At 32.7% G+C, this 21,299-nt stretch overlaps 3 protein-coding genes across 3 annotated transcripts; 1 reads left to right on the forward strand and 2 right to left on the reverse strand.

Moving 5' to 3' along the window:
- Positions 1-16,894: 16,894 nt before the first annotated feature.
- Positions 16,895-17,588, forward strand: J4E83_003729 (uncharacterized protein; the record flags this gene model as incomplete). The annotated part of the gene is made up of 3 exons (XM_049330662.1): positions 16,895-16,953; positions 17,002-17,274; positions 17,333-17,588. 3 exons carry the CDS (start codon positions 16,895-16,897, stop codon positions 17,586-17,588), a joined length of 588 nt encoding a protein of 195 aa, XP_049190079.1.
- Positions 17,589-17,679: 91 nt separating this feature from the next.
- J4E83_003730 (uncharacterized protein) lies at positions 17,680-18,939 on the reverse strand (the record flags this gene model as incomplete). Its single annotated transcript, XM_049330663.1, has 2 exons — positions 17,680-18,055; positions 18,122-18,939. 2 exons carry the CDS (start codon positions 18,937-18,939, stop codon positions 17,680-17,682), a joined length of 1,194 nt encoding a protein of 397 aa, XP_049190080.1.
- An 862-nt stretch (positions 18,940-19,801) lies between these two features.
- J4E83_003731 (uncharacterized protein) lies at positions 19,802-20,944 on the reverse strand (the record flags this gene model as incomplete). The annotated part of the gene is made up of 1 exon (XM_049330664.1): positions 19,802-20,944. The coding sequence occupies one exon, from the start codon at positions 20,942-20,944 to the stop codon at positions 19,802-19,804; it is 1,143 nt and encodes a 380-aa protein (XP_049190081.1).
- Between the last annotated feature and the right edge of the window lie 355 nt (positions 20,945-21,299).

The raw sequence follows: 21,299 nt of genomic DNA on the forward strand, positions 1-21,299 counted from the left end.
CCTACTATATATAGTATTATAGCAAGCTCTTTGCGTTATTTAGACTAGAGTTCTTCTTACGTTTATTAATTTAGCTATCTAGAATAGCTTTAATAGTGTAGTCTATATTATTATTAATGTCTAGGTCTATAAGCTTAATAGGTTCTTTGTTGTTCTAAACCTAGCTAGGTAGTAGATCTTCTTCTACGCGATGCAAAAGCTAAGAATAGAAAATATTATAGGCTTATATACCTAGCGCAAGAGCTACCTTATAGGCTATATTATTAATAACGTAGGTAACAAGAAAGAGCTTATAATTCTTAAAGTCTAATAACTAGTTAGGCTACGTTGTTCTTAGGTAGTAGAAGTCTACTATAACGCAATTACTAACTTAGAATTTAGGTATAGAAATATAGTAATTATTAGCGTATTCTACTTATTTAGTCTACGCCTAAACAATTTAGTTACGTAAGTACGCGCGCAGCTTATTTAGTTATTTAGTAAACTTATTAGTGTTAAGGCAATTATAGCAAGCGGGTGTAGTTAGTTATATATCTAAGGCCTTTGCTAGCTCTATACTAGATTAGAGTATATAACTCTTTGTTATAGTAAATGCTAATACACTAGTGCTTACGTTAATAGTAGTGTTAGCTTTAAATTCTGCTATAAGTAGTAGTAAGGCCTAGTTATCTTACTTATAGTTAATATATACTCTAAGGTATTACTTAAAAAAGGCGTTAGCGTTCTTAGTCTAATTGTTAGTCTCTAGATAATACGCTATAGACAGCTTAGGCTTTGTTCTAAAGCGTTAGTATAGGCGCGTCTAGAAATAGAATATAAACTAAGAGCCTTAGTCTAATATAATATGTTCTAGGTAGCTCTTCTCTTGCTATATATACTTAATAAATGCTTAGATAAGAGTATTAACGTAGAGGTTAGTAATAGAGATAAACTTCTTCTTCTTACTTAGGTAGTCTACTATAACAAGAATATTCTTATAGGTACGTCTATTATTAGTGCAAAGTAGTAAGTAAGTAATATAATCTATTAAAATTAAGCTCTAGTACCTTTTAGGTATTAGAAGAGAGTAGAGAAGCTCTTGTTTACCTTTCTAGTGTAATTTAGTACAGTAGTAGGTAAGATAGGCTTATATATACTAGGCTATATTATAGGTTATACGTAGCTAGTAATACTAGTAAGTAGCTTTAGTGTATATCTTATACTTGTCTCTATGTTCTCTAGCGCAGAGCAATTAGTAGACTTAGTCTAAAACGTAGGTACGTAGCTAGTTAATATTAGAGATATATACCTTCTTTTAGATATATAGTAGACTATTATAGATAGCGTAGTTCTTAAGCTTAATATAGAGGCGCTAGTCTTAGTTACTAAGGTTAGCAGGTAGATATTATTAACTATCTTACTTAGCTATAATAATAGCCTAAAGCGTTCTATTATATAGACTAGCAGCTTATATAGTGTTAGTTAAGTTATTAGTAGTACCTACGTTAGGCGCTGTAGGTTTAATATCTGCGTTGTTCTTCTCTTTTTCTAGTGTAGTAACGTTATTAGAGCGCGCGTTAACTAGTACAAGATGCAGCGCGTTGTTAATAGCGTTACGCTTATAAATAGTATCTATCTTACTATTATTATATATACGCTAGGCTATATTAAGAATAGAGAGGTTAATATAATAGAGGTAGTAACACGCAAGAAACAGAGCGTACCTTGTATCTAGCCTCTGCTAGCTTGTAAGAGTTGCTACCTATAGAGTAGAGTTAACCTAGTGTAGTTTTAGCACTACCTACTATTAATGCTAGTAGTAGTTATTGTTAGCGTTCTCTAGAAAGTCTTCTAGTTGCCTAGTAAGAGCGTCTAGCTTAGTGCTCTATTAGCCTAGCTAGTAGGTAATGCTAAAATTAAACTTAGAAAGAAATTTAGCCTACTAAGCCTACTAATAATTAAGACGTTTGTTAGTTATAAACGTCTATAAGGCTTAGTAATTAGAGAGAATCTTAACTAGGTTTAATGTTCTAGCTAATTTAAAGCGCTACTTCTTAAAGGCCTAGATAATAGCAAGAAGCTTCTTGTTATAGATCTTGTAATTACATTTAGCTAGGTTTATCTTATAGAAGACAAACGTAATAGAGCAAAGAATATCTTTATATATTTAGAATAATACAGCAGCTATAACAAAGTCTAACGCGTCTATCTCTAACTAGGTATCTAGGTTAGCGTTAAAATAGGTAAGTATATCTATAGTCTTAAAGGCATTCTTTAAGCGCTAGAAGAACGCTAGTGCCTTTAAATCTAGTGCAAGAGAGAAGGCCTTCTTACTATCTACTTTAGTAAGCTCTATAAAGTGCTTTACTATTAACAAGAAGCCTTTAATAAACTACCTATAGAAATTAGCAAACTTAAGAAATACCTAGATATTCTTTACGTTGCGTAGAGTCTACTATTCTAAGATAGTAGCTACCTTTTTTAGGTCTATTTCTAGGCTATTAGTAGTAAGAATAAAGTCTAGATACCTAACTCTTTTTATAGAAAAGGTGTACTTAGCGGTGTTAAGATACATACCTACTTTACTAATCTTTTCTAAGACTATAAGTATATAGTTTTTATACTTATTCTTATTATCTAAATAGATAAGAACGTTGTTAAGATAAGCTATATAGATAACGTTAAAGTAATTATAGAGAGTTTTATTAATAAAGGTCTAGAAAGTGCTAGAGGCGTTGTAGAGGCTAAAAGGTATTACTAGGTACTTATAGAGGCTGTACTAGGTAAGAAAAGCTATTTTTTCTTTATAGCTCTCTTTTATTCTTATAGAGTTAAACGCAGTAATAATATTAATAAGTATTATAACCTATACTTTTGCTATATAGGTAAGAGTCTTCTTAATAGTAGGCAGCGTATTATAGTTCTTGCAGGTAACAGCGTTAAGCTCTTAATAGTTAACGTAGATCTATAACCTACTTAATAGCTTCTTAATAACTAGCACTAGAAACGCGTATAGAGATATAGAGAGCTAGATAAAGCTCTTACTAATTATCTTATTAATATATACCTTTATAGCTAGAGTCTTCTTATAAGTAAGCCTATAAATGTAAGACTTAGGCGTAGTAGTGCTAGGCTTAATGTTAATAGTGTAGTTAATACCTAGTTATTAAGAGAGGAGAACGTTTGCTAACTATAGGCTAAATAAGTTAGAAAACTTATTAAGAATGTAAGCTAGAACTAGCTTCTAGATCTTCTTCTTACTTATAGATAGACGTTCTATCTTAGCTATATAGTGTTTAAAGTCTACTTAAGTAATAGAAGCTAGACTAGTAACTTATTTCTTAAAGAATTGTAAGTTATAGTTATTAACACAAGAATCTTTAGGCTGCTTAACCTTATTAAAGTAGTATAGTTCTAACTAAACAATAGAGCTAGAGTTCTTAGTTACTACAAGTAATGCAGCTTTAGCGCTAATAAGAGAAATCTTAAGATCTTTAGATAGTATATTCTTAGGCGCGACCTTCTAGGTAGAGCTAGTAAAGAGATAATTCTTATAGACTGTGTTCTAGAGGCTATTCTTAAGGTAGTTAACCTTATAGTTCTTATAGTTAAACGTTATTAAGTAAGATAAGCTAAAGCCTAGAATAGGCTTATAGTAGTTAAGCTAGTTTATCTCTAGTATAATGTTATACTTCTTTATATTTGTAATATAATATAGAGTAGTAGTAATGTAATTGCTATACTTAATAGTAATATTAGCAGCGTAAGTAAGGCGTATAACCTTCTTACTATTAGCTAGAGCTAGTTAAATAGGTTTAGCGATAGTAAATATAGTATACTACTACTACTTAATCTATACTTAGCTAACAAAGCAAGCGCTTACGCTAGTATTAACTAAGATAGCGTTTCTTTACTAGAAGCCTAACTATTACTTTAAGCTATAGTAGAAGTTAAGTTAGTAACTAACGTTAGCCTAGAGACTATAAATAGCAGCAGTAGAGATGTAATATATTTTTTGTATCTTACTACTAATGTAGAAGGTAGTAGCGAGCTTCTAGACTTTACTCTACTAAACTTAGCGTTGTAAAGCCTTAGCTAATATTTGCTAGTTTTACTTCTATTTGCGATTTTAATTAGAAGTATCTAAAAATTCTTCTTATTTATCTTATTATTATTAATAATATTATTAACGTCTTTAACGTTGCTGTTAATATTAAGAGCTGCTAAGAATAGAATTTCGCTAGATAAGGTAATAGGCTTACTCTAATACAGCGCGTTCTTATTATATTAAGTATATTCTTACTTACTATACTTGTAGTAGGCGTTATTATCTCTATACTTCTTCTTATTCTCTACTATACGTATGTTCTAGACCTTGCGCTTAGTATAGTAGTTAGACTACTACTTATATTCTAGTAATTAGTTACCTAGTGCTTATTAATAAGGCTTAGTTATAGTAGACGTAGTAGTAGTAGTCTTGCCTAGGTTAACGTTCTATAAGGCTTTATTAACGCTATAGGCGTAGTAAAGAAACTCTGTAAGAGTCTTGTTATTATTAGGTATAGTAGCTATTGCGTTGCTAAGACAAGTATTTATAAGACTCTAGGCTTTCTTAATAAGAGTACGCGTAGAATAGGTATAAAGAATATTAGCTATACCTAGAAAGCAGGCTTACTAGGCAGTAAAGGTTTTGCCTAGCTTCTAACGTAAACTACTATCTATAAGCAAAGCTTTAGCTTCTCTAAACTAGTTATAGGTAAGATAGGTACTATTAAGTGCGTTAAGGTAATTAGTAAATTAGACTACCTTTATCTTCTTAATAATAGGCTAGGCTTTGCCTGCAATATAGCGCTTTAAGTAGCTAATACGTAGAGATTTATTAGAAATAGTAAGGCACTTATCTATAGCTGTCTTCTACTATTACTTATAGTTCTAGTTAGTGTTACTATAGAACTTAAAGATGTTAGGCATCTTATAGAAGGTAGAGGCTATTCTAGAAGAGTAAACGCTACCTAGAGAGCCTATTAGAGGTAGTAAGAAGGTATAAGAGCTTAGCAAAGCAGCTCTATATAGATTTAGAGCTTATAGAGAGAAGGTAGCTAATAATGCGTAAGGCAGCTATTCTATATTCTAGAAGAAGTAGTTGCAGCCTATACGTGCGTTCTAAGAATTACGTAGTAGAGAGGTGCTCTACTATGTATATTAGTTGTTAGTGTCTTGCTTACAGTAATAATCTAGACGCTCTTAATTAGAGTTAGAATAATTCTAACCTAAAGTGCCTAAATAGTTCTAGTAAGAGTCTAGGTAATTCTAGTAGTCTAGCTACAGAATTATGTATAGCTTGTAGTTAGGCTTATAATACTATAGCTTTATAAAGTATTATTTAGCTTTACGCTACGCGCTCTATAGGTTAAGCGCAGCCTAGTTAAGCTATTATTAGAGATGCTAGAGCTCTTAGTTCTAGGCTTTGCGTAAGTTCTTAATATTATTATAAGTAGTGTTAAGATTCTTAGTCTTACGCTGCTACTTTCTATACTACGCGTTAGCGTTGTTATTAGCCTTAGTAAACTTCTTATGTATAGTATTAAAGGTACTATATTTAACTATACTCTTAATGCGTTTCTTAAGCTTATTAATCTCTAGAAGAGTAGTATTATGTTCTAAGACTATTACCTTATATATTAGATTACTACTAATCTTACTTATATTAGCAGTAATAGAGGCCTATAGCTAAGTTATAGCCTTCTATAAGAGCTTAAGCTCTATACACTTAGCCTAATAGACGTTGCTACTAACTCTATTAATAGCTTAAGACTAATTAATAGTGTTAGAAAGCTTCTTAATGCGCTAGTTCTTAAGTTTAATAGTATAGGTAGCGTTGCGTAGAATAGTAAGAAGTCTAGTAATATAGAAGTGCTAGTTGTAGAGCTAGTCTATAACTTATTTATAGAAGTTTTCTACGTTAGTAATAGTAGAGACAGTTACACTATAGTATATACTGTTATTATTAGAGTAGTCTTAATCTACTTAGATTATAAATAACGTAATATTAGTTTTACTATTATTAGCGGGGTTATTATATTATTATAACTTAACCTAGTTATAAAGCTTAGCGTCGCTGTTGTAGAAGAGAATACATACTTTATATAAGTTATTCTATAATACTTCTATAGTAACGTTGCTAATCTTAATGTAGATGTACTTATTATTATTATCTAGAATGTTAGGTTCTTTGTAACTACTATCTAATTCTAATAGATAGTTAAGTTGTAGGTAGAACACTTAGAAGAAGCTCTTGCGTTAACGTTTAGACTTAGCGTTTATAGCTAGCTAGAGCGGGAAAAGTAAGCTCTTGCGTCGCTAATTATGTATTAGCGCTAGTAGAGGCCTTATACTTTCTTAGGTGTTACCTATAATAGTCTAGAATTAGCTAGCGTCTTTGCTAAAGCTAAAGCTTATAGAGAAAGCGCCTAGAGCGTTAAAGCCTAATATAGTAATAACCTATATGTATATAGAATGTAGATAGGTATCGCAGAGTCGCGTTGTTAACTACGTATACTACGTCTACTTACTTAAGTGTTTGCTACCTTCTTATTTACTAGTAGAATAAGCTAGTTCTCTACTAACTCTGCGATCTAATGTTATTTATATAACTAAGCCTAACACTTCTACAATATTCTCTATTAACAAATACTAACTATTACAGCAGCAGGCTTCTAGTAGGCTTCTCTAGGCCTCTCTTATATCTTCGCAGCTCTAGTGCTTTAGTACACTCTTAGTAGTACCTAACTAACTAGCTTGCGAGTTCTACTCTGTAGTTATATAGTAGAGCCTCGCTAACCTATTATTACTAGTACTACGCCTTAATAGCGTTGTTTCTAAAAGAGTATATATATCTAATTTGTACGCTTAAGCGCAATTGCTATAATAGTGTTAGAGCTTCTTTAGCGTGTATAAGTTATGCGTAGTTGTTATTGTTATCGCGACTAATTATAATACAACTTAATAGAGTAGAGCGTAGAGTCTAGGTATAGATAGGCTTTAAACGTAGTATAGTGTAATAGATATATAGAATAAGATTATATTACTTGTAAGATACTACGTTATTAAACAAACAGCTATATACGTAAGGTTTTAATATTTCTCACTTAATACGCGCTAGGCCTAATTAGGTAGAGTTATAGGTTTAATCTATAACACTTAAGCTTATTAAACGTACAGAACACCTTAAGTATTATTTAGAATAACCTAGAGTTACTATATATAAGATAGGTAAAGAGTTTTATAATATTAGAGAATCTATATATAAATTATTAATAGAAGTTAGTAAACTTAAAAAATACTTAAATATTCTTAAGAGTTTAAAGAAGCTACTATTCTTAAATAGCGCTAATCTTATTAGAATCTATTTTAATTCTATTAGTAGTAATAATAAGATCTAGAAACTTTACCTTAGTCTAGAGAAATTCTAACTTTAGTATATCTATAAAAAGTCTAGCGTCTACTAACTAGATAACTATACATAGTAAGTAGTTATTATAAACCTCTTTAGTTTTACTAAAAATAATAACGTTATCTAGATATACTATATAGAACTTATTAAGATATTTATATAGAACGTTATTAATATAAACCTAGAAAGTTTCTAGACTATTATATATACTAAATAGTATTATAGTATATTAGTATAATCTATATAGTGTAATAAAGATAAAAAAGTACTTATACTTATTCTTAATATAGATTTTATTAAACGTAGTAATAATATCTACTTTAGAAAAGTAATAAGCTTTAGAGAGCTTTAAAAGTATATTATAAATAAGTAGAAGTATATTTTAGTTCTTAATAGTATAGGTATTTAATTTATAATAGTCTACGTAGATTTAGATACTACTATCTAGTTTCTTTACTATAAGAAGTAGCGTAGTCTATTTAGATGTGCTTCTTTTAATATATTTCTTTTATAATATATTATTAATATATAGCTTTACTATATAAGCCTTATTATATAATAAAAGTTAGAGGTATTAAGATAATAGCTTTAGAAGCCTACCTATATTAGAGTTTAGCTATATATTAATAGAATAGTCTAGTTTATCTCTATAAGAGAAAACTTTATCTATCTTATATAGGTTAAAGCTATAGTAGAGTAGATATAAGATCTTTAGTAACTTTACTAAGATCTTATCTTTAGATATAGAGAGTTATTCTATTTAATTCTAAAACTTATTAAAGTTCTCTAGTATAACCTTTACTCTAGCTATACGTAGGCGCTCTATTTCTACTTATTTAGCGTTATTTATATTATATAGTTACTCTACCTTTTCTATAGATATAATATAGACTTTATTATTACTATAAGTAACTAAAATAGCTACTACCTAACTAGAGATAAAGCTAATATTAACTAGAGAAGAAGCTTTAAAATAATAAGCTCTTTTAAGCTTATAGAATAGAGAAGCTAGATATTTATAGTAGTAACTACTAGAGAGTAGATAAGGTTTATAGTTATAGAGGTAACTACGTATATAGTAATTAGAGTTAAATATAATAGATATAGTTTTCTAGTTTACTTAAGAGTTATAAAGCTAGAACTATAGAGTTTCTAGTATTATTTAGACTCTACTAAGTTTAGTAATATAAGTAAGAACTTATTTATTATAGTTATTAAATATAACGTTTACCTAGGTTATATAAATAACGTTACTAATAAGAGAGCTATCTACTAATTTAAAAATAGTAAAGTCTTAGAGTACTATTAGATTATAGCTATATACGCGTGCGTAAGATTTATTAATAAAAATAGAAGTATAACTAGAATTACCTATAAGTTTAATATAAGTAAATAGTTATAGAGAAGAGAATATTATTTCTTTAAAGACTAACTACTAACTTATAAAAAGATAGTATATATTACTATATATAGTAGTAGCTATAATAGTAGAGATATAGACCTTAGAGACTATAGAATATTTAAGAAACTTAATATAGTCTAAGATAGCTTAAAAGGTAGAGTTAGATTTATTATTATTATTATTATTATAGACTTTAATAGAAAGAAATAGAGAATATAGTATAGGTATAGATTTAGTTATAGTTTTTATTATATCTTCTTTATATTTCTTAGACTTAGAAAGTCTCTAGAAGTAACTATTACTAAAGACTAATAGTTTTCTACATACGTATTAGTTATAGTAACTAATAATAGTAGAGTAGAACTTTATATTAAGTTAACGTTAATAAAAGTTTTAAAAATAGAGATTTCTATAGTAATACGTGCTTTATTAAGAGTAGCTAGTACTTTCTTAAAATAATCTATAGATATAACTATATCTTAGCTCTTATAAAAAGTATTATTAGCGTTAAACTTATAGTTCTTTTAGTAGTACTTAAAATAGTAATCTATATCTATAAGAACCTAAGTCTCTATTAGATTATAGTCTTTATAAAGCTTATTAATAATAAAGTAAAAGGCACTAGAGCTACTAGAGGTAGAGAAGTTATTATTATAAGCGTAGTTATTTCTACGTTCTCTACTACTATTTCTACCTCTACTACTACTACTATCTCTACTACTAGTATTCTTAGCTATAGTATAGGTAGATAGAATAGAGAAATAAAGTTATTTAAGATAGCAGAGCTTCTAGCTAAAGGTAGTAAAGTTAGTAACGTAGTAATTATTATTAAGAAGAGACTTAATATAGCTACGCTACTAGAATAGTAGCTTTTTATAGACTTAAAGAATCTTTTCTTTATTATTCTACTTAAGAGTAGTAACGCTAGCTTAGAAGCGCGCTAAGAAAGTACTAATATTCTTATCTATCTTTATATTAGCTTTTTTATTATAGAAGTTATAAGTATTATAATAGAAGTTTAAGCGTCTATAGCTTATATCTAGAATATTCTAGACCTATTATATATACTAAAACTCTTAACCTAGTATAAACTAGCTACTAGAAATACTCTACTAAGTAAGGCTACTTATTTTTATATAAATAAAGTTAAGTTATTCTACTTTATTACTCTTAAAAGTAGAGGTATATATATAGAACTAGCTTATAATATCTAGCTTTTACTTCTAGTATATATCTACGTAAGTACTAATAGAGCCTTTAAACTTATTAAACTTAGACTACTTAGAATATTAAGTATTATATATAGAAGTAGGTAGAGAAGTATAAGAGCTTAACTAGTTAGTAGTAGTTAATTATAGTAGCTTAAATAAGAAGTACTAGTAGGCTTATTAGAGTTATCTAACTTAGAGTTATTAGAGTTACCTAGCTTACTAGAGAAAGTAGCTACTTAAGTATTCTTAATAAGAGCCTCTAGATAGATAACTTTCTAAAAAGCCTTAATATAAGTAGTATACTCTTTCTTATAAGCTTTCTTATATATATTCTTACGCTTATATACTTAAGTAAGCTAGCGTTTAGTAGTAATATAGTAGTTTTTAAGCTATACTATATTAATATAAATATTACTTCTTATAATATAAAGCTATTCTTATAGATTTATAGTCTTACTATTAGCCTTAAGAATCTATTATTAGAGAATATCTAGAGCTTTATTATTTTTAGAGGCCTTAAAACATATATAATAAGTAAAGTCTTATTTATTTATAAGCTCTTTCTAGGCTTTCTTTATATAACTCTAGTATATAGCTAAGTTATTATTAAAAAGATATATAGTATTAAAGAGAAACTTATAGAGCTTAACGCTATCTTAGAATATAGTATAGATAGAACTATCTTTAAAAAGAGTCTTATTAAACTTACTAATATATTTAGCGTTATCTTATACGTTAATCTTATAGACTACTAGAATAAGTTAGCTATCTTAAAAGAGATTAGACTTAGAGATAATATAGCTAGTAATTTTATAGTTAGTAGATATATAGAATATAATATAGTAGATAATAGAATTAGACTTTAGTAATAGAGGGTATTATTACTTAGCGTTAGGTATTATAACTTACCTTAGTATTATAACTAGCTTTAATAGTAACTAGAAGTTTAAGGTTACCTTAGGTATAGAGTAATTAGAATCTTTATTATTATCTATAATATAACTAGTGTTATAGTTAGTATTATTCTTCTTATTATAATAGGTAATACGTAACTTAATAAAGAGGTTAAAAGATTAAAAGTAGTACGTACTACTATAGTTAACGTAGCTAAGTAGATTACTAAGAAAAGCGTAGTAGAAACGCTTACTACTATAGGTCTTAGTAATATTAAGTAGTTTGTTAGTAAAGCTAATAGCTTTAGTGTTACCTATTAATAGCTTAACTAAGTTACTATAACTATAATTATAATTATTTTTATAGTTATTAGTAGAGTAATAGATCTAGGTAAGATTATTATTATTATTACTCTTAGAGTTAGTAAGATAACTACTACCTATAGGCAAGATATACTAGAAACTATTCTAGAAGAAGCTAAAAACGTTAGATAGGCTACTATTATATAGGTTTAAAAAGCTATAAGAGTAGAGAAAGTAATAAGAGTTCTAGAAACTAAAAGCTATAGTAGTAGTAGAGTTCTGCGCAGTGTAGTATAAGAACTAAAACTATTACTACTACTAGTTACTACGCTAACTATAAGTAGTAGAGGTAGTAGTTAGTTTAGTAAATAAGAGAGCTATAGCGCTAGAAGTAGTAGTTACTAGAGTAGCTTTAAAGCTTACTATAACCTAACTAGAGCTAGTGTTATAGAAGAGAGAGTTAGAGATATCTCTAATAGAAGAGTTACTAACTAGAGACTAGAGAATTAGTAATATAGTTATAATTATTAATATAGATTTTATAAAAGTAACTAGCTAGACTTACTAGGCTACTATTAAAAGATTAGAGAACTATAATAATATATAAGAGTTATATAGAGATTAGATAATAATATTATATTAAATTATAATATTATTATAGTAAGGCTTAGAAGAAGCACTTAGAGGTTAAATATATATATATAGGCTATTAGGCTAACGTAGACCTAATACCTAGAGACTAAACTATTATACTTATACTTAACTATTTAATCTCTAAACTAAGCCTTAGAAACTAGCTAATAGACTTATAGATAACTAAAATAACTCTTAAAATAAGCTTCTAAATAGGCTACGTAGAATACTAGTAGAAAAGATATACTATTAGCTTTATAATAATAAGTATATATTACTCTAAACTACTTTTAGACTATTTTTAGCTTAGTAGTTTTAAATATTCTACTTATTATACTCTTTACGTTTAGTTTTATCTAGAGTAGTTTTTAGACGTACTCTTAAACTAGTGTTTTTATATATCTATCTAAGACTATAAACTATATAAGCTTTATATATCTTACTATTACTATAGTTAATAACTTTTATACTATATAGTATTAGTATAGTATCTATTAAGTATACTCTAAAGTAACTTACTTACTAATAGCTTTTACTAAAAATATAGCCTTACTTATAGAGTTTATTCTATAATAATTCTACTCTAAATTATTACTATCTTAATATTAGATATTCTACTATACTTTAGGCTTAATAAGAGACTTTATAAGATATAGGTCTATAGTGTATATACTTCTATTTTTTTTATTTTTTGTTTAGACGCTAATTTTGCTATTAGAGAATATAGCTAAAATATTAGTCTAGTATAGACTTAGTATATTCTAGATATACTAATTAGACTCTTAATAAATTAGTTATATTTTTTTAATATCTTATAGTTAATAAAATTCTTAATAGCTCTATTTAAGCTTTCTATATTCTAGTTTATACTCTAAGTTAATTTTATAATCTCTTTTATAAAGTAGACTACGCAAAATATAATAATATATATAATATACTATTACTAATCTCTACTATTATAAGTAGTATATATAAAGTAATTACTAAATTCTATAAATATATAAGTAATCTTAGTATATTCTACTAGTATAGTAATATACTACTAAGCTACTTAGTATATATATCTATAATAATAATTTAAATTCTAGTTCTATTTTAGTAGTACTAGTTTATAGAGTATTCTACTATACACTATTCTTAGAATACTCTAGTAAATACCTTCTAGTATATCTTTCTAGTATCTCTATTAATATATACCTATATAATTATATAGACTATAGTACTATATTAGATTAGTCTAAGTAAGAACTATATAATATATATTTATCTAAGCTCTCTAAGTAAGTAGTAAAGGTAATCTTCTATATAGATTTTATAGCTATACGCTTAAAACTTATATTAATAAAGAACTAGCGCTAAAAACTATCTTAGAGTAGAGTAAGTTAAGACTAGAAGAATATAATAATAACTAGGTTATTTCTATTATAGTAGAAGTATTTAATATACTAGATAATGTTAGTCTAGAGTATACTAGAATTACTTCTATTCTATACTTACTCTATCTAGCTTTCTATACTCTACTTAGTAATATATCTTAACACTTTTAATTCTATTATTATAATATATTATAGTTAAATTCTTTTTATAATAGAGTGCTTAGAGTATATTAAGATTATTTAGAAAGGCGTACAGCTTAGCTATTAATACTAGGCCTTTATTTTAAAGTAGTTTATAAAGAAGATAGTTTTATAATAAAGTTACTAGTTAGAATTAGTCTTAGTTAGTACTTAATTAATAGTGTATACGTACTTATATTTTAACTACCTTCTTATATAGTATAAATAATTTAATATAACTCTTTCTCTATAAGTAGTAGAAGCTTAGATAGTAGAGATAGTAAGTAGTTATAGTTATTATAAAATACTATAATAATTATAGAATTAGTTTTAATTTTAACTAGAATAAAGATATAGAAGATATTTAGATATAGACCTAGTTCTAGAAATTATATTAGAAAGTTAATAATTAGTTTTTTACTAGTAAGGTAGATAATCTCTAGTTAATATAAGTATTAACTAAGATAGCTCTTACACGTACGTATAGTAGGTAGGTTTTCTTACTCTATTCTACTCTATAATATAATACTTAGTTATTACTAAAGATATATAATCTTCTTAGAACTATTATATTAAAAAGAGTATCTCTAAGTTATATTTAGAAGAGATCTTTCTTTTAAAATACTTACTCTACTAAATACTAGCGTTATATTAATAGGTATATATAATATAGTACTATAGAGTTTTAGATGTTATCTTATAAAGTTAGTCTATACTTAGATAAGTTTTTATATTAGTATAGTATAGAGAAGATATAAGATAGCTCTTAACTTATAATAATATTTATATTCTACTAGATAGTAAGCTAATAAGTCTTAGTATTATACTTTTTATATAAAGTTCTAAAATAAAAGGTTCTAATTATAGCTATAAAGTAGCTATAACTATTAGACTAAATCTAGTAGAATCTAGATTACTATATACCTATAGATCTCTTACTATATAGAGTTTTTATTCTTATAGAAATAGATCTTATATATAGTATTAACTATACTCTTACTATAATAAGAGTAAGATAACTTTTATACTTAAGAACTAAGCGCGCTATAGTATTTAATACTTTAGTACTTATATTTATAGTAATAGTATTTAATATTATCTAGAATTTAGACTCTTATACTATAATTAGTCTTAAAATCTTTTAACTTATTTATATCTTTTTTCTAAACTTAGCTATAGCTATACTAGATTACCTTATAAGCGTTAGTAAAATACTAGAATAGACTAAGTATTCTTTTATACCTTAACTACTAAAAGAGTCTAATATTAAGTTTTTATATATAGTAACTCTACTATATATATAGTACTAGTAGATAAAGTATAAGAGTATATTAGTACTATAGTTATATAAAAGAGTACTAATACCTCTAAAGAAGTAGTCTAAGTACTATCTTAATTCTAAATAATAAAGTTATTATCTACCTTAACTTCTACTTTACTATTTAAATTAACTAGTATATTAAGTTTAATCTTAGTATCTTTTAGATAATAATTACTAGAATTACTATTAATATTAATATCTAAGAACTTAGACTATTATAAGTTAGAAATAAACTTAGTATAATCTAGGTAATATATATATATATCTTTAGAAGGCTTCTTTAGATTTAGCTAGTAATATACGTTTTATAGTAGTATAAAAGAAGTTTATACTAGTAGCTTAGCTACTATATAAGTAAACTAGATATTACTTTACTTATTATTAGCGTAAAATATAGACTATAACTAGACTAAGTATATACTAAACTTTTAACTACTCTAAATACTATCTACTTATATATACTTTATTAAAGACTTTTCTAAGTCTCTTCTAGATACTACGTATATAAAAGATACTATAAATATATTATAAAATAGATTTAATAGTATATAACTATACTAAATAAAGTAACTATAATTTATCTAAAATAAATTAAATTAGTAAGAGCTTAGTATAAGCTATACTATAGTATATCTAGGTTATATATATACTTAAGAGAAAAAGTTACTTAGTTAGTAACTTATTTAAGTATAAGTTTAAAGGCTTATTATAGTTAATAGTACTACTAGTAGTAGTATTAATTAGTAAGAAGTTAATAGTAACTAACTAAAGTTTATAAAATTAGACTAGATATACTTTATAACTAAACTAGATAGTAATTAAGTATACTATATATTAGCTAAAAGACTTAACTATATATAGTCTAAAGTTCTACTAAAGCTACGCTATAATTTATTATAAAGTAATTATTATATATTTAATTTAAAGTAGTAAGTCTATATTACTAGAGTAGTTTTTAGGTATAGTTTAGGTTTTATTTCTATATAGATTATCTATAGCTAAGCTAATAAAAAAAGCTTTTATACTACTATAGTATTAGTAATAAAACTTAAGTATATTAGACTATACTAAGTATATACTAAGGTTAAGAATAGAGATTTTAGTTCTATATATATTAGATTTAGATCTATCTTAGTTTAATCTAATATAGTATTAAGAATAAATAAACTAAAAATTCTAGAGTACTAAGCTATTCTAGATACTAAGTAAAAATAGCTAAGGTGCGTCTTTATAGTACTTACTAAAGTTACTTAAGGTTACGCTGTAGAACAGCTAAGCTACACTATCTATTTATTACTGCTTAGCTTATCTTTTGTAGTAGCTAACAGCTAAAACGCGAAATACGTGCATAAAAGTAGCCTCTATAGCGAAAGCTGCATTTGAAATGTAAACTACAGATAGTAGAAACGGCACGGCACGCTTGTATAAGTAGATACAATTAGAACATGTCTACTACTACTAATTTCTGTTCCTCTCCTGTTAACATAAAGGTCTCGACTTTAGCAACGGCAATTTTGTATAGCGGCGTCGGTGCTAGCCTTGTAAAGAACGATGCATTAGCAGTTGAAGCACTTGCGAAGCTTACGTCTAACGTGGCTTAAAATAGCTACCTAGACGCAGAAAAATGCACGTTGGACAATGTTGCCGTCCGACGAGAATGGCAAGTAGAAGGCACACGCGTTTCGCGGTAACTTGACTTACACAAATATAGGTCCACTTTATCGGAGGATTAGAAGCTTAACTATATCGATGCCGTCAAATGCCTAGGCGAAAAGCTAGCGGGGACCCCAGCGGCAATAGCCTCGGGCGCAAAGAGCTGGTTTGACGACTTCATCGTTACGTACATTCTGCAAACAATGAGCATTCATGGCACGGTACGCTGAGAATGCACATCCAGCTAAGTCCGACTAAAGTAGAACAGGGGAACTTCCTTAGTTGGCATCGCTACTATATTTAGGTCTACGAACAAGCTCTTCGCAACGAGTGTGGCTACAAAGGCTATCTCCCATACAACAACTGGTCCAAGTAGGCAGGAGACCCGCTCTCATCACCTCTCTTCGACGGCAGCAAGACCAGTATCTCGGGTGATGGCGAATACGTTGCTGGAAGAGGATCCTGGTGCATTCCTAACGAAGCGCGCTGCATGGTCACTTTCCACTCTGCCAATGGTGGAGGCTGCATCAAGTCTGGACCGTTCAAAGAGTATGTTGATAGAGTCTGAACTAGATCGGCAATGGCTAATTGAAACAGCTGGAAGATCAACCTAGGCCCTATCCAAACGACAGTCAAAGACGCCCCACCGAACCCGCAAGCCGATGGTCTCGGCTACAATCCTCGCTGCCTGAGTCGCGATATCAGTACCCAGGCTTCCAACGAGACTAGAGATGAGATGGTCGTAGACCTCATCAAGAACTACCCTGATATACTCAGCTTCCAGAACAAGATGCAGAACTTCACTCAAGGGGTTATGGGCGTTCACAATGGGGGACATTACACGATTGGTGGTGATTCTGGAATGGACATGTATGCTACACGCCGCCTCACCATCGCTATCATGAGACATGTACTGACTAAACCGCAGGTTCAACTCCCCAGCAGACCCAGCCTTCTACTTCCACCACGGCATGATCGATCGCGTTTGGTGGACATGGCAGAACCTCGACTTGAAAAGCCGGCAGAACAGCATCGCCGGTACCATGACCTTTCTGAACAATCCACCGAGCCGCAATGCCACTCTTGATGACGTGCTCAGCGTGGGGTATGTCGGTTCACCGAACATCACCATCAAAGACGCTATGAGCACGATTGCAGGGCCGTTCTGCTACGTGTATGCTTAGTTCAGATGATCAATAATACTGAAGAGCAAGTTTATACACTCCAAATGCTTGTATAGCACCATGAATGTTACATCGCACTACGCCCTGCCTGTCATTGATGCAAGAAAGTGATGTATTCCGCAGCATCATCGCTCAGCCCACACAACTCGTTGAAGTTCCCAGCTTCCTCTCCCTTCTTTCTTGTTCTCTCGGCAAAATCCGCCAGTGGACAACTCTTCCCGGGACCACTGTCACAGCCCGGTATAGCGGTAATGCCGTCGTTGATGTTGAGTCTGACGAACTTCTCGGCTGATGATTCGGGTCTGGTCTTGCAGGACAGTAGTTCGAAAATAATACGGCCGCCCATCGGCGACACCTGAGACTTCCGCCATTTGCGATCATGGGCGATGTGAGTGATGGGAAGGTGTTCAGGGTCATTGATAACATCTAGCGCAGTCATGAGCGGCGCTATATCACCGTCATGAACACTTATCTTGAGTCAGTATTGCTCGCCCCAATGGTTTGTGGTCTCCATGGTTCGAAGAAAGACTCACAAGCTAAAGAACAATGGGCCAGCGCTTGGGCCCTCAAGTAGCAGGTTCGTTGTAGCATTCAGCCACAGCCACCCCATACTGGTGGCGTACTTCTGGCCTGGGCCTGCGCGATAATAATGCAGGATGTCTCGCGCATATTCAAAGCTGAGAAACTCGTCTCGAGTGAAGACGTCACACCAGTCGCTGCGACCGCGTACTGTCGTCTCGAAACCACACATTTCCTGCATAGCGTAGATCTCGTGGTCGTCAAGGCTCATACCTGTCTGGCTGAGTAGTCGCTCGCGAATGGGCGGCATATATGTGGCCCTGTACTCGTGCATCAGACGATAGCCCTTCTGTTGGCCTTCTGCTTTGTCTTTCTTGTTGGCCAGGCATGTTCGTCCAGGTGTTAGAGTATCTGCACCAATCGAAGAATGTTCGGATATGACCTGAAGAGTAGCTGTATTGCTAGTGCTATAGTCGATGCCGAAGAAGCCTGCGGCGAAGTGCTTAGCTGTCTCGATGACGCGGTTTGAGTCGCTGGCCCAGAATGTAGTAGGCTTATTGGAAGGAGTCAAATCAGCTTGTTCCAGAAGATGCTGGTAACGTGTACGCAGACGAATGCCGGTGGTGAAAGAGGAAAGTATACCCGCGAAAGGCCCAGTAGTTGTCAATTGCTCCAGCTGGGTATCGTCTGAAGACCAGAAGAGCTCCCAATCATTGAAGAACGCCAAGTTGCCCTCAAAAGTCTTGTTACTGTCTTTCATGCGCTGAACGACTGCTTTCTGCTTTCTACCCGCTTTCTTCGTGGGATAGCGCTCAGCATGCCTAGACATCATGTGAACCTGCACCACCTCGCATCCCTCTGGCGGAGCAACACCTCCGTCAACGACATCGATGATCTTTTCCACCCATGGCCCATTTCCACCGAGATGGTACAAGATATTCCAATCTTTTGTTACAGCTCCTGCACCGAGGCCGTGGTCGAGCTCCGCGCCATCGCTTCGCTGAGGATGAAACCAACTATCCCAGCTCGAACTGTAAGGCTTATCGGCGCAGCCATCGCCAAGATATTTGGATCGCGATTTCGCGATGTTTGATCGGCATGATGAAGGGCATGTGGTTAGGCCGAGCGCAGAGAGAACCGAATTTGGGTATATGCTCTGCGCGATCGATACTACGGCCACGATGATTGCTGTCAAGGCAATCCACTGCGACCGTGGGGGCATCGTGGCGCTGGGGAAAGATATTGACGTGCGTTATGCGAAAGAATAAGGAGAATCAGAATAAGTCATCTTCGTTGACGCTCGATGACAACACGGCTCGGGCGGTGAAACTCTCAAACGCTCGTTCCTGCCCAAGAGTGGGTCGCAGTTCTTGCCCCAACCCTTCACCACATCTCTTGAGTATATGCGTCGGCATACTTGCAGTTGCTCTTCGTAGGGTGTTGGCTCGGCTGTGGCGTGCAACACTTGGTTCCTTCCAGTTGAGAAGAAACGCGGGCGCGTCACATACGATCGATGACGCAGGGCGTGGTGGGCCTCGGCACGCCGATCGCTCTCCACGTTCGCGTCTTCCGCGTCGCTCCCACCGCGTACCCAAACGACTACACAGGTGCCCTGCAGTCTACGATAGTCGTCAAAACGAAGCTCGACGAGATATCAAGGAAACTTCAATAAGGCGAAATCTGTGATAAAAAGGCTATATACTGATCTTCATACTCAGCTTCTTCGCAACTTCCCGCACCTTCTCCACGTCCACACTCCTCGTCTGATCCGGAACCACCTTCCCCTCGAACGCGCCCCCAGCCTCTGCAATCAACGTCTCCAGTCCATCTCCACTAGCATACGACCAGAACCTCACATAGCGATCCACAAACTCCACCGCCACCTCCGTCCCAGCTGGTATAAATGCCGTCTCACCCGCCCGAACCAAATGCCCTGCCTCGCCGTTCACCGTGAGCGAAAGCGCCCCATCGAGTACAAAGTACACCTGATGTACCTTTTCAAACACAAACCCCTTACCCAATACCGAATTCTTCAACTCGCTCCCAGACTCAATACTCGTGATGGCAAAGTTGCCCGATGGTCCTTTGCTCTGTCGCATGGTGATAAAAGGCCTGGATAGCACACCCTCGAGTAGGAAACACGGCCCAGTGTTCGCTTTGAGAAAATACGCTTCCTGACCCTCTGGTAATACACACTCCCCCTCTTCCCAATCCGCCACCTCAGCGCCCTGGAACTGCGGTTGGAAGACCACATCGAACCGTTCTTTGATCTCGCGTATCTTAGGTCCAAAAACAGCGCCCGTATTACTATCGTCAAACTCATCACACAACACACCGCCATAATCCTCGCCCACGAACCGGAAGAAATCAACCCAGTCCCCCGGCGTGACAAGACCCATCGATTCGTTAGGCCCTTGATCCAGTAATTGCGGCTGGTGCACCACACCAGGTGGCACGTGGGCGAAGTCTCCCGGGTATAGTATGCGGCATTTGTCTCCAGCCCAGATCTTCAATCGCCCTTTCGTGCACATGAAGACGTCGTGGGCGTGGTTGTGGTAGTGGAAACCTGGGGGGTCGGATAGGACGCCGTCTTGGCCGAAGACGCTCATAGTGTTGTTAGTCTCGGCGGCGGAGCAGAGGATGCGGAAGACGGCTTTTGTGCCAGGGATGGTTAGGTGTTCGCCTGTGTGAGATGGGAGGAGGTAGGGTGTTGGTGCTCCGGCAGGGAGGGAGACGCGGGGGAGCTTGGTTTGTTGGGTTGCTGGTTTGAGGGGAGGAGAGGGAGGTGGCATGATAGAGTCGTTGCGGGAGAGGGTTGGGGCGCCTGTCGTCGCCATGTTGGATATTGACGTTGAGAGGGTTGTGCTTTGACGAGAGCTGTGTATGAAGCACAACAGTAGGCCGGTCCGCAGTATGTCAAGGGATATCCAGTAGAAGCCAGTAGGTCAGCTTTTATACAGCCACCAGGTAAACATTTACCCACACGTAGATCTCTCCTTCATACATACCCATCTGTACACCCCATCACAGCATAGCTAACACCATCGTGTGATCCACCATACATACTCTCTCCACAACAACATCTGCCGATAGATCTCCAGACATCGCTATACCTCCCACCGAGACCCCGGACAGCGGTGTGTATACGGCAAGCATACTACGCACATCCCAGTATCTGATGACTGATCACAC

The sequence above is a fragment of the Alternaria metachromatica genome (genome assembly GCF_023757995.1).
Source record: "Alternaria metachromatica strain BMP 0045 chromosome Unknown scaffold_6, whole genome shotgun sequence".
Taxonomy (NCBI): domain Eukaryota; kingdom Fungi; phylum Ascomycota; class Dothideomycetes; order Pleosporales; family Pleosporaceae; genus Alternaria; species Alternaria metachromatica.